We start from the raw sequence: 13,176 nt of genomic DNA on the forward strand, positions 1-13,176 counted from the left end.
TCTGTGAAGGATAGGGGTTAGCTCTTCCTTAAATGCTTTATAGAATTCTCCTGTGAAACCATCTGGTCCCGGGCTTTTGTGTGTTGGGAGTTTTTTGATTACTGCTTCAATATCTTTTGTTGTTATTGGTCTGTTCAGACTTTCTGCTTCTTTTTCATTGAGTTTTGGAAGATTATATTTTTCTAGAAATTTGTCCATACCACCTAGGTTTTCAAATTTCTTGGCATACAGCTCTTTGTAGTAATTTCTTACAATCTTTTGTATTTCTGTGGTATCTGTTATAATCTCTCCTCTTTCATTTCTGATTGTGTTTATTTGGGTCTTCTCTCTTTTTTTCTTGATGAGTCTGCTTAAAGGCTTGTCGATTTTGTTTATCTTTTCAAAGAACCAGCTCTTGGATTCATTGATCCTTAGAATTGTGCTTTTAGTCTCTATGTCATTTAATTCTGCTCTGATCTTGGTTAGTTCCTTCCTTCTGCTTGCTCTGGGCTGCCTTTGTTGTTGTTCCTCGAGTTCTTGTAGACGTAGGGTTAGGTTGTTTGTTTGGAATGTTTCTAAACTTTTTAGGTAGGCCTGTATTGCTATGAACTTCCCTTTCAGGACTGCCTTGGCTGTGTCCCATAAGTTTTGGGTGGTTGTGAGTTCGTTTTCATTTGTTTCCAGAAACCTTTTGATTTCTTCCCTAATATCATTCTTGACCCATTCCTTGTTTAATAGCATGCTATTTAATCTCCATGATTTTGAGTGTTTTTGTTTTTTTTCCTTCGGGTTGGTTTCTAGCTTCAGTCCCTTGTGGTCTGAGAAAATGCTTGGTATGATTTCAATTTTCTTGAAATTCTTGAGGCTTGTTTTGTGTCCTATCATGTGGTCTATCTTTGAGAATGTTCCGTGTACATTTGAAAAGAATGTATATTTAGCTTCTTTTGGATGGAGGGCTCGGTATATATCAGTAAAGCCCATTTCCTCAAGGGTATTGTTCAATGCCACAATATCTTTGTTGATGTTTTGTTTAGAAGATCTGTGCATTTTTGATAGTGGGGTGTTAAAATCTCCCACTATAATTGTGTTGCTGTCCATATCTTTCTTGAAGTCCTCCAAGATTTTCTTTATGTATTTGGGTGCTCCTATGTTGGGTGCATATATATTTACAATATTTATGTCTTCTTGATGGATTCTTCCCTTGAGTATTATGAAGTGACCTTCCGGGTCTCTCTTTATGGCCCTTTTTTGGAAGTCTATTTTGTCTGATATGAGTATTGCTACCCCAGCTTTTTTTTCCTGTCCATTTGCTTGGAAGATTTGTTTCCAGCCCTTCATTTTCAGCCTGTGTATGTCTTTTATCCTGAGGTGGGTCTCTTGTAGACAGAAGATATGTGGGTCATTTTTTTCTTATCCAATCAGCTATTCTATGTCTTTTGATTGGAGCATTTAATCCATTTACGTTTAAGGTTATTATTGATAGGTACTTATTCATTGTCTTTTATGTACGTGTGTTCCCTCTCTCTCTCTCTCTCTCTCTCTCTCTCTCTCTTTCTTCTCTCCTCCTTAAAGCAGTCCTTTTAGAATCTCTTGCAGAGGTGGTTTGGTCAAGGTGTATTCTTTTAGACTTCTTTTGTCTGGGAAGCTTCTATCTTGATTGAAAGCCTTGCTGGATATAGTAGCCTTGGTTGCAGACCTCTGGTTCTCATTACCTGGAGTATTTCTTGCCATTCTCTTCTGGCTTGAAGTGTTTCCATTGAGAAGTCAGCTATTAGCCTTATTGAGGCTCCCTTGTATGTTACTTCCTTCTTCTCCCTTGCTGCCTTTAAGATTCTCTCTTTGTCTTGAAATTTTGTCATTTTAATTATGATGTGCCTTGGGGTGGGTGTCTTTGGGTTCCTCTTAATTGGGACTCTCTGTGTTTCCTGGATTTGTGTGACTTTTTCTCTCGTCAAATTAGGGAAGTTCTCCTTCATTACTTGTTCAACTAGGTTTTCGATCCCTTGCTCTTCTTCTTCTCCTTCTGGTATCCCTATTATACGGATATTATTACGTTTCATATTGTCTTGCATTTCTCTTAATCCCTCCTCATTCTTTCGGAGCCTCTTTTCCTTTTCTTGCTCTTTCTGGATGCTGTTTTCTACTTTGTTCTCCAGCTCGCTAATCCGATCTTCTGCTTCATCAATCCTGCTTTTCATTCCTTCTACTGTGTTCTTCAGTTCAGAAATTGTATTCTTCATTTCCTCTTGACCTTTGTTGAGAGTTTCTATTTCCTGGTTCATGTTTATATAGTTTGCAATGAGATTGATGTAGTTTCCCTCTAATTTCTGAAAGCTCATTTTGAGTTCATTGAACTTCCTGGTAATCATTGTTTTGAACTCACTATCTGATGGTTGAGTTGCCTCTATTTCATTTAGCATTTTTCCTGAGGCTTCCTCATTTCCCTTCAGTTGGGGTTTTTTTTCTTTGTTTTCTCATTGTTCGTGGGTTTCTTCTTTGTTCTTCTTGTTTGTTAATTTGAACTGTTCTGATTCCCTGTAATTATGGTGTGAACTTCTGTGGTAGAATATTTGTGTGTTTCAGTGGTGCAATCTCCTTCATGTATCCTGGTGTTCACAGCTTCCCCCTACTCTTTTTTGGGATCAGTTGGAAGAGTAAGGAAAAATGGTTTAAAATAGCAAGACAGTATACTATGATATTTACTTTAGCAGCCAGTAGAGAAGAGATGGGTTATCTTTTGGCTCCTTATAGTGTTAACCGTGATCCTCCACCCCACTATCCACATTTTAGAAAGGATGGAAAGAAGGTAAGACTCTTATTGGGGCCAAGAGGATTGTTAGTTGGATCTAGAAAGTTGTGAGGCTGTGGGAGGTCAGCTTCTAAGGTAGGGTTGGACTAAAGATTAGTATATAGGAGTAGTGAGTTCAAGAATAGAGACAACCCCCACAATAGTATAGTTCAGAAAATTGCAAAGTGGGCTGAGATCAGGTAGAGGCATTGAGAAGCATTTACAATTGTATAGACTAGGTCTTACTAGCAGTAATAGTAAAGTGACAGTCTTGTGGCAGAATCGATGAGGTCTAGATAACAAGAATAAAGAGTATAGAACCTTGAGAGATGTGTTAATGGAACACAGATGAAGGATAGTAACTTATCAACACCTTGTGACTGAGATACCAGGGGGAACCTATCAAATGACAGTATAACCAGCCAAGCAAAGAAGATTATACAGAAAGAAAAAGAATACCAAAATATTATTAAAATAAAAAATGTCGGAAAAGTGAGAAAAAGATAATACAAATTTACAGTAACTTGCAAGATTAAAAAAAAGGAAAGAAAAGCAGAAGATGCAGTGCAAGAGAGATAAATTTGGAGTGGAAAGAATAATATTAGGTTGAAAGGAAGAGAAACATAAGGGATTGCGAGATAAAAATAATAAGAATTGAAAAAAAAGTCACATAAAACACAAGATAAAATCAATCAACCAACAACAGCCAGAGAAATCAAACAAAACCAAAAAAAAAAAAGAACCAAACAAACAAACAAACAAAACCCTCTTGTTGGTTTCTAACTGGCCAGACCAGTTTTTCTTCTCTTGCTGGCTTCAGCTGGCTGAGGGGCCTTTGAAATGCTTCTCTCTCACACAACCCGATCTCAGCAAGTCCATCAGGTACCCTGGGCGCCCCCGCACACACTGGCGTGTGAGAGTCAGTCTTCCCAACGACGGTGCACGAGCCCAGCCGTTTCCAGCTCCGTGTTCCCACCGTACCGTATTCCGACTGGATGTTGGTGCCTTTCCCGGCTCCCTCAGTCGGGCTGGCTGGAAATCTCTGAGCCACCACTGCAGTTACGCACCCAGCACCGTCCCTCCTGGGATCGCAAGGCGAGATTCCGGGATCGCAGCGCGCCATTCCAGCCTCCCTATGGGGCGCGAGCTGAGCGAGGCCGGCTTGTGCTCTCCACCGATCTGCACTTCCACCAGGCTAGAGATGCCCCTGGTCCTGTCGGCTAGAGGCTCTCACTTCTCCTCGGTCTCTGGGCGGCTGTTCATATTCCCTGGGCGATTTTTTCTCAGTCCAACTGGCCAATCTGTTCCTTCTAGCAACCCGTTCTCCCCTGGAGTTTCTCACCCCCCTATTTGAGGGAGGGAGGGAGCAGCGGCTTCCCTCTCCCGGGAGTCCTGGGGCAGAGCCTGGAGCACTGGCGGGCCTGGGGTCTGCACACCCCCAGACCCCGCGCTGATCCCTGGGCCCCTTTTGTCCTGTATCAGACTGCTTACCATCGGGTTTTCCAGTGAGTGCAATAATTTCTGATGTCCTGCTTTCAAAAGTAATTTGGCAACCCAGCCCATTGCTCTGTCTCTCCACCGATCCGCGAGTTTCCCCCCTCTTCACAGAAGCCAAGAAAAACGCTGCCTAGAGTAAAGCCGCCATCTTCCCTCTCAATTCAGTGAATTATTACATGATATTTTTGTGGTGGTAAGGAATGTTAGCTAGCTAAATTATAAGAAGTATTTAATGGGTGGCTTGTAGGCACAGTGCCCTTTGCTTGTTTGTGCAGCTTAGGGGACCATTTTCTATTGTTCTTCTATTGTTAAAGCAGTTTTCTATCGCCTGATTTTGTTGTATAATAAAGAATTTGGCTGGTCTTTGTCTTGCTTCCTTGGAGGAAGCCTCTAAACCTTTGGAATTCCCTGAATAATAGGAGTCTCTTTGTTATTCATGATGGGGCTCTGGGTAGGTGAGAGCTGGTCATGCTAGAAAGATCTGGCTATGTGATTAGAGGTTTGGGGATGTGAGCCACATGATATCAACCTCACCTCCCAACCTCTGGAGAGGCAGTTATGTGGCCAATGATTCAATCAATCATACCTATCTAATGAAATCCCAATAGAAACTCTAGACACCTGAAGCTTGAGTGAGCTTCTTAGGTTGGTAATCATATATTGATGTTCTGGGATAGCAATGTGTCCTGAAGACATGGAAACTTCAGATTTTCTCCCAGGTTTCATTCTGTGTCTCTTCATTTGGCTAGTCTTGATTTATATCCTTTATAATAAAACTACAATAATAACTATAGTGCTTTCTTGAGTTCTGCAAGTCATTCCAGTGAATTATGGAATCTGAAAAGGTGGTAAGAGCCCCTAAAGTTTTGTAGCTAGTTGGTCAGGAGTATGGCATCCTGGGTTACAACACAGTTTCTAAGTCAATATGAGGATGTTTGAAGCCACACTACCAAGTTAAAATGTGAAACAAAGGAGAAGCTAAGTATGATATGAAGCCAAACTTTTGTAATTAAGAAGGAATCAGTTTCACCAGGACTTTTTATAAAGTGTTCATAGTCACTGGTAAATAGCTATGCTAGGTCTTAAGTTGTGTGGTGGATGCATGGGTGTTTGTTTTGTTATCATTTGATTTTGAATTAAGCCCCATGAAGGCAAGGATTTTTTTGTGTGTGTGTTGTGCTCACTGCCAAACCCTTAGCATCTAAAATGTGCCTGGCACATAATAGATGCTTAATATTTGTTGAGTAAGCAAATAAACTCTTTCACAATTAAAAAGATTAACAATATTTTAGGAATAGAGTTTCCTTTTCTTCTCTGGCCAGGGTGCCAGTGATTCCTTAATTTGCCCAATGTTTCCCCAGACTGTCCCTCTGACCCATAACTTTATTAGTGGGAATAAGTGATTTCTGTCACCTTAAAAACCAGGGTGATTATTCTCTTTTTTGGCATGGATATGAGACTTGAGGAGTATTAGAGAGAATTTATGTGGTGGTTAAGTTTTGGTATCAACAACCAGCTCACCTTCACTTCTTTGAAATTGTATCCTGCTCTCAGCCCTGGCTAGGGGTAGAGTCTAGGTGGTCCATGGCAACTCTGCACATCTGCTCTGGTTTCCTTTCAGTAGATCATCTTCTGTGCTTGGGTATGTTCCAAAAACAGCAACAACAACAACAAAATCCCCATCTATATGGCTGTATAGGCCAGTTCCCATCTGATTTTTTTTTCATCTCTTAGTTCTCATATTCTAGAAAGAAAGTTTGGCTTAGCCAAGTGTATAAATTTTTCCTCTGAGTTAGACAACCTTGTCTTCTCCAATTAGCTGCAAGTTATTGGAAGTAGGAGAGAGAAGAGAAAGGTCTCCTTGGAGATGTGGCACCATATTGGATTCATCAGTGTGGATCTCATGGGGGTGAGGCCAGGTAGCAATGACTTGGGTTGAGGTGACCAAAACCTTATATTCCAGAAGAATCCACTTCCCTTGTTGAGGTGGTCAATTATTTGAGTGGTAGTATAGATAAAAAGAAAATGAACTTTTAAACTACCTGGTGAACTCTCAGGAATTGTCAGACATTTTTGACTGTCTTAGTGACTTGCTTAGTAATTTCTGGGAGATGAGTGGCATAATATATGTTCATACTGGCTAGCCATTCCAGCATCATCTGGAAGGCATTCTTTCACTTATCATTTGGCTTATTTGAATAAGCCTTAGGCACTGGAAGTTGTGCCATCACCAAGCTTTCTATCAATGGATCTGGTCAGTATGAATGGGACATGGTCTCAAATGATGACTGTATTGAGGCCCCATAGTTTTCATAGAGTGACACTCATTTTTTTCTTTTTTTTGAAGTTTTTAAAAAGGTTTTATTTATTCATTTTTAGAGAGAGAGGGAGGGAGAAAAAAAGGGAGAGAAACATCAATGTGTGGTTGTGAGAAACATCTCACGTGGCCCCCACTGAGGACCTGGCTCGCAACCCAGGCATGTGTCCTGACTGGGAATCGAACCAGTGACCCTTAGGTTCACAGCACGTGCTCATTCCACTGAGCAACACTAGTCAGAGCTCATTTTTTTTTCTTATATTGGACTTTGTGGTCAAGAACTGAATTTCCATGGCACAGGTGTAACTGACCTCATTCCCTAACAGTATCAACAAGTGGCGTCATTGTCCCCTTCATGGGTAGGGCTATCAAGCACATTGCGTAGTACTGTAAGAAGAGCTATATAGTTCTGGATCACTGATCACTTCTTACCTCTTTTCAGTCTATGCAAGCAGGTATATAATATAGTTTCTCTCAAGTCTAGAGCTTAGAAGTAAGGTAGCCTCCAGAAGTTGCTGGTGAATTTCTTTGGGGGTGATGATAGCAACATGATGGGGTATTGTTATGATGCCAATAAACAAAGGCTTGGTACTCTGCTCCTTTCCTTGTCAGCTGCCTGGGAGTGTCTCTGTGGGAATTAGAATTTTCAATCCTTGTCTCTACCTTCCATCTTTACTCCTTCACTCATCTGGGTGATAGAAGACAAAGAAAATTGGGAAATTCAGGTAATATTTTTCCAGTATCCCTCCCAGCCAGTGGTTCTCATGGGTTGAGCCAGACCTGGGTATGGAGCATCTTTGAGGGGCTCACATATTCCAAGAATTATTGGAAATTGTATCCTGATGTGGCCAAGTTAAAGTTAAATAGACTGAAGTTAGGCTACAAAATGCAAATAGGGCTAGATGAGCAGAGGTGATCTAAGTGTGAAGGTAGATAGACTACAGAATGAGAGTAAGCAATGCATCAGAAAGGTAGAAGCAAGTGAAAGAAAGGAGATCTGGAGGAATCTTTAATTCAGAGTCCACCTGCTCATGGAGGCATTTATTTGTTGTCCATTGCTATTGATGCAGGTATGCTGGAACCCAGTAGAAGAGCCAAAAAAAAAAAAAAAAAAAAAGAAAAAGTGCAGCTCCAGCATTGTTAGTATCAAGTCTTTTCAATTCTATACCCTTATCAACTCACAAATCTATCCATCCCTCTTGCCCATGCAGTTGTTTTCTAACTAAGTCTCGGAGATTCTACCTCTTAAATTTTAGGTCTGAATCTATTTCTATGGTGACCAGAGTGATCTATCAAAAACACAAATTTGATTTAAATATGTTCAATTCCTTCCCATTTCCTACAGGATTAACACTAATATATGATTTAGCACATAAGATTATTTGTGATCTTGCTTATTTCTCCATCCTTATCTTTCACCACTTACCCTTTTCTCTCTAACCACAATGGTTTATTTAGGTATTACTTGAAACATGACATTGTATTACATTCCTTCATGACTTACTTCCTCTGGCTATTATCTGGAATGTTCTACTTTTATCTGTCTAGCAAATTCCTACTAATCCCCTAAGATTTTCTGTCTCTATGAATTTTTTTTGAACCTACCAAGACAGAGATGAACACCCTTTTCCCACAGACTTTCTCTGTTTTAGCACCTACTGAAGTGAATTGTAACAATTTGAAAATCTGTTTTTAGAGAGCATGCCCAATGTCTAATTAATTTCTGTCCCTCAGAGCCTGGCACAATGCCCGATACATAGTAGGGTCTTATATTGTCTTTGAATAGAGAAGTAAATGTTTTCTTTAAAGGCATTTTAAATTTGCCAACCAGTTCATGCTGTTGATAATCTTTTGGATCAAGCACTTGATATCTGAAGTATATGATATAGAGTCATTAATTCAACAAGTATTTATTGAATATCTACCCTAAGCCAGGCATGAGAATACAATGGTGTACAAAAATAGATATGTTCTTTACTGCTCTCAATGAGTTGAGGATTAATTAGGAGAAACTGTTACTATATTTGCTTGAGTTATTAAATAAATATATTCTGGGTTTGGCCCATGATGTCAGTCTGAGGTTTTCCCCAAACACAAGGTGTTCTGCAGTATGGGGTCATGTCTGCCTGTCGGACTATTTTGGCTTTATGTATGCTGAAAGTTTGTCTCTAGTTCTTCAACATAGAAAACCATTTTGGTTGAAAAACGCAACAAAATAAAAAACAAGCATAAAATAATTGAACATCTTGTTTTTATTCAAGCAAAACTTTGTCTTCAGAAATCTGTGGAGGGTTGGGATATGTCAGTGACTTTACAGTTTACTAAGTGCTTTTGCATTTATAGTGGTATTTGGATCTGCTAATAGAAAAACCAAAGGAATATAGGGGGAGCATTCAAAACTCAACAAAACAGGATTATTACCTCCTTAGACTGGAGGGACTTCCTTTAGGCAGTGAGACGTTATCAATATATACCTGCAAATAAATGTCCTAGTACCCCTCCAGAAAGCCATTAAGAAACAAACTTCTACCTCAGGCAGTGTGACTGGAGGAATGAAAGAAGCTGACAGATCCTGGCATTTTGAAAATGGAAAACAAAAACAAAAAACATCATAGCTCTAGTAAAAATCAGATATGAGAAAGTTCAAACAAACCCAACCAGATTCCTATTATCCAGACACCAAGGATTGGATTCTGTTTCCTTTCAGTTGAGTTTAGCTATAAGCAAGGACAGGTGTGGAGTCAAGGTGACCAAATGATGTATAATCAGTTAGTTGAGCCCATTTAAAGGCATAACAGTCAGCATTACAGGGTATGGGCGTTCTGTTTTAAATGTTGCTTAAGAGAGGGGTTTATCTTTTTTGAATTTGACTATGTTGTTTTTCCTCCAGCTCTTCAGCTGGAGGTGGTAACTAGGAATTGCTGCAGAACTGAGAAGCAACTTTCTTCCTTTTAGGTGGTATGCTGCTGTGGCAGAGACATGCCCCACAGGGTTAAACTTTAAAACCTTAATTTTGCCATATAAAAAGATAACAAAGCATAAGGCAAAGTCAAGTTGTAATTTCAGCTTGAATCCAAAGTAATTAACAATCTCTTAGATTGAAGCTACAGTTATTTTGCTTAGGAGCTAAAGCTCCTAAGCTTTAAAAAAAATCAAGTTTTATAAAAGTCATAGTATTATGTAACAATTAGTTTACTAACATTTTTCCCCTTTTTGAGGGTCTCAGAGAAAAATGTGTTTTCCTGATCATCTTTTTAAAATTAAAAATCATACACCAGCTGAGCTTTCAAGGTTCCTTCTGAGATTTTGTGAAGGAAGGAGATGAGGAGGGGATAAATTTATAGCTTACTTTATGTCTCTTCCCTGTTTTAAGCAGAAACCTACTTTGCTTTCTGATGAGACTTGTTTTCCAAAAAAGAGTTTGGGTTTTGACCTTAGATCCCTCTAGAGCTATTGTCTTGTCCATGTAAATGCAACCTCAGGAAGGCTTGTATAATGATGCATTTCATATATAAACTTTAGTGTAAAATAATCAGGTACAAAACTTTGGATTTTCTATTTCAACAGCAGCAGATATCTGTGCAAAAATGGGCATTACTTTTCTTAAAACCAGACTCTGTCCATTTCCTGAATTAACTTTACCACTGTGGTTAGGTTGCTTGTTTTGATGGGAAGAGTTGCAATTGTGTTGCTGGCAGGGAGTTCTTGCACTGGTGAGGAATGGAAAACAAAAACAAAAAACATCATCGCTCTAGTAAAAATCAGATATGAGAAAGTTCAGACAAACCCAACCAGATTACCCCTGACACCTCCCATGGTCATAGTGGTATTTCAACATAACAAGGCAAGGTTTTCAAGGGGCTCATTCCTGCTCCAGAAAGGAAAGAGAGTCATCCCCAGTTGCCATTACTAGATCATCTCCACTCCCTGGAAGTGGATCATTCCCACTCCCAGAAACTAGGGGCGGATCTTCCCTACACCCTGCTGAAGAAGGAAGGGAGTCATTGCCAAGCTCTCTGCCACCTGCAACTCTGGACTTGATTGTCTCCACCAGACCTTCAAAGAATCTGAAGGTGGCTGACTTCTTCATGTCTCCAAGCTTCCTGCAGATGGCAGAGCCCATAGTGGACAGGGCAGCTGAGGTCGTTTGTTTCATGTAGGCATTGGACACCTGAACTTCGTGCCAGTTCTTGGACAGATTCTGCTTCAGCCCCACCAAGGCCGTGAGGCCCAGCTTCCTCTTGAGCTCCACGCAGCGTCTTTCTTTGGCTGCCAGCGCATGGCGTAGGGTTACAATTTCAGCTTCCAATTTAGTGAGCTTGGATTTGAGCTTGTTTTGCTCGGCCTCTGTGAGATCCTCTGGTTCAGTAGTCAGATGGGGTTCATATGTGCCCTCAGAGGTCTCTGTCATGGTCCCTGTCATCAACTGAGGAAGATGATCTTCGTTAACAGAGTCCAAGTCCAATTCTTGATAGAGAGAGTCGAACTCGTGGCTAATGGATAAATAATTTTGTCCGGGAAAGTCAAAATCTGGGGCTGTGGCGCCGGACTCTTGGCTAGTAAGGTTGGATGCTAGGCCTGAGGGATCCATAACTTGGCGGGTGGAATCGACGTCACTGCCTGCGGTTTGAAGACCTGGAGTGCGGAGTGGATGACTCAGCCTGTGGGGTCAACTTCCGGGTGAGGGGTGGCGGGGGGTATGAGGGGGATGAGGAGGGTCATGGAGGCGGGACCTCTGGCTGAAGGAAGCTGCTGTGGAACGCAGGCTTTGCCCTGACACCTCTCATGGTCGTAGTGGTGTTTCAATATAACGATGTGCCTGTGAGGTAGACAGCGTGTAGATTAGTATTGCAGAGGACAAATATTGAATATTTTCCCTCCTGCCACACTAAGTGAGAGGTTCTGGCCTCCTAACCAAGTCTGATTCCCCTTATGGACCTCTAAATATAACACCAGCCATTTTCAAAACCTTGAAAATCAGTTGAACTCTTTGTACTGAGAAAAAAATTATGAAAAATCCCAATATATAAAAGAAATAAAAACTGCCCCCTAGTGGGACAGGACGTCTAGACCTCCTGGCCTCACACCCTACCCATTTTCCATTCCCAGGTTCCCAAAGTGGCCCAGAGAAACTCCTAGAGCCACACATAAAGTGAATTTGAAGTGTTCTCAGAACTCTTGAGTCCTGTAGTCACTAACATGCTTCTGTGGCATGAAATATCAACAGTGCCAGAGGCTTGAGCCAGCAGAACTCAGAAAGTGAGTTTGACCAGTCACAATTGTCTGTTATGTTGGTGGGAAGAAGTAAATCTATAATAGTTGTGTCAAATTTAAGCTTAATAAATAAGCAAAGACTATTGTAGAGTGAGAATTTTGGAGAAAAGGAATGAGTCATATGCAAATGGAGTGCATGGGCTTTTAATATTGCAGTTGTATCTTCTTTCTTTTCCAAGTGTTTGCTCACATTTATCAAAGCAAGCCTGCCCGCATACATGGTTATCAGTTGTGGGAGGTGTTCTGCACAGTAAAGTAGAAGTAGTTGAATAGGGCCTGTCAGGATGTTAACCAACCATATCCCCCTATTTCTTTTCAGAGATTCTAATTTATACAGTGGAAAAGTCAGGACTTCTATCCAGTGAGAGCAGGTGGTCAGGTATCCCATAGATTATTGCCTGGTTGCCAATTCAAGGAATGGCCTTGAGCAAAATCTGAGGCTCTAGTGATTTTGTTCGATATTCTGGTGGATTTTGCAGGCACGATCTTGTGGAACACAATAAGGTCCTCAGCAAATTTCAGCAATTTGCCATAGTCATGCCTGTGGAGCTATACTGAAGCATCTAGCTGGACATCCAAACCAACTACAACTCTCCTTTGGGTTTATGTTTCATATCCCTTTTACATACCTCAGTAGTGTTTATTGTCTTGACTTGATTGCTCCTCCCTAGATTAAAAAAATGAGGATTGTTCTCAGAACAATGAAAACACTAGAATTGGAAACATGAAGACTGATGAGTGATTTTGCTATGTATAGAGGGGCCTGGAAAGGGCAGCAAGGACTGCCTAAAAACTATTTTGTTCCAGAGAGTGGACATTTACTCCATTGCCTGCAGAAACACTAGTGGTTTGGGAAATGCTCTGTCTCTGAACCAGAACTCCTCTTCCATGAGGATAAATGGTCAAGAACCCCTTGGATTAAGCTAAATTACATGGAACAAATTGTACATTAGAAGTTGAGATTCTAAATCACCAGATTTGATCTTGCACTTGGTTTTCCTTCTCTGGATTATTTAGCCACCAACTTCACTGCCCACTTTCTTGTTTCTATGCTCCTCACCCTTTAATTCAAAGTATGAAATTATTTGCTAAACTTTGATTCCTTTAGGTAATGATTTCCCTTGTAGCAAAATTGGCCTGACCTCTCTCAGAAACTCATCTTCTGAGTTTCCAGGTGCCAAATCAAAACATGGCTTCTGGAAAGGGGCTTTCTATCTAGCAATGTTCTGACCTCCTGAGTAGACCTGGACAAATAAGTAATACAATAGAACAATTTTATTAGACTTATGCATAGCCACATACAAAAGAACAGTTATATTTT

General features: G+C 40.5%; 1 protein-coding gene across 1 annotated transcript; it reads right to left on the reverse strand.

Moving 5' to 3' along the window:
* Positions 1-10,443: 10,443 nt before the first annotated feature.
* TPD52L3 (TPD52 like 3) lies at positions 10,444-11,172 on the reverse strand. Its single transcript, XM_045840494.1, has one exon. It carries the CDS (start codon positions 11,170-11,172, stop codon positions 10,444-10,446), a length of 729 nt encoding a protein of 242 aa, XP_045696450.1.
* Positions 11,173-13,176: the final 2,004 nt, after the last annotated feature.

Source organism: Phyllostomus hastatus, unplaced genomic scaffold, assembly GCF_019186645.2.
Source record: "Phyllostomus hastatus isolate PE091 unplaced genomic scaffold, TTU_PhHast_1.1 phas_contig_34, whole genome shotgun sequence".
Taxonomy (NCBI): domain Eukaryota; kingdom Metazoa; phylum Chordata; class Mammalia; order Chiroptera; family Phyllostomidae; genus Phyllostomus; species Phyllostomus hastatus.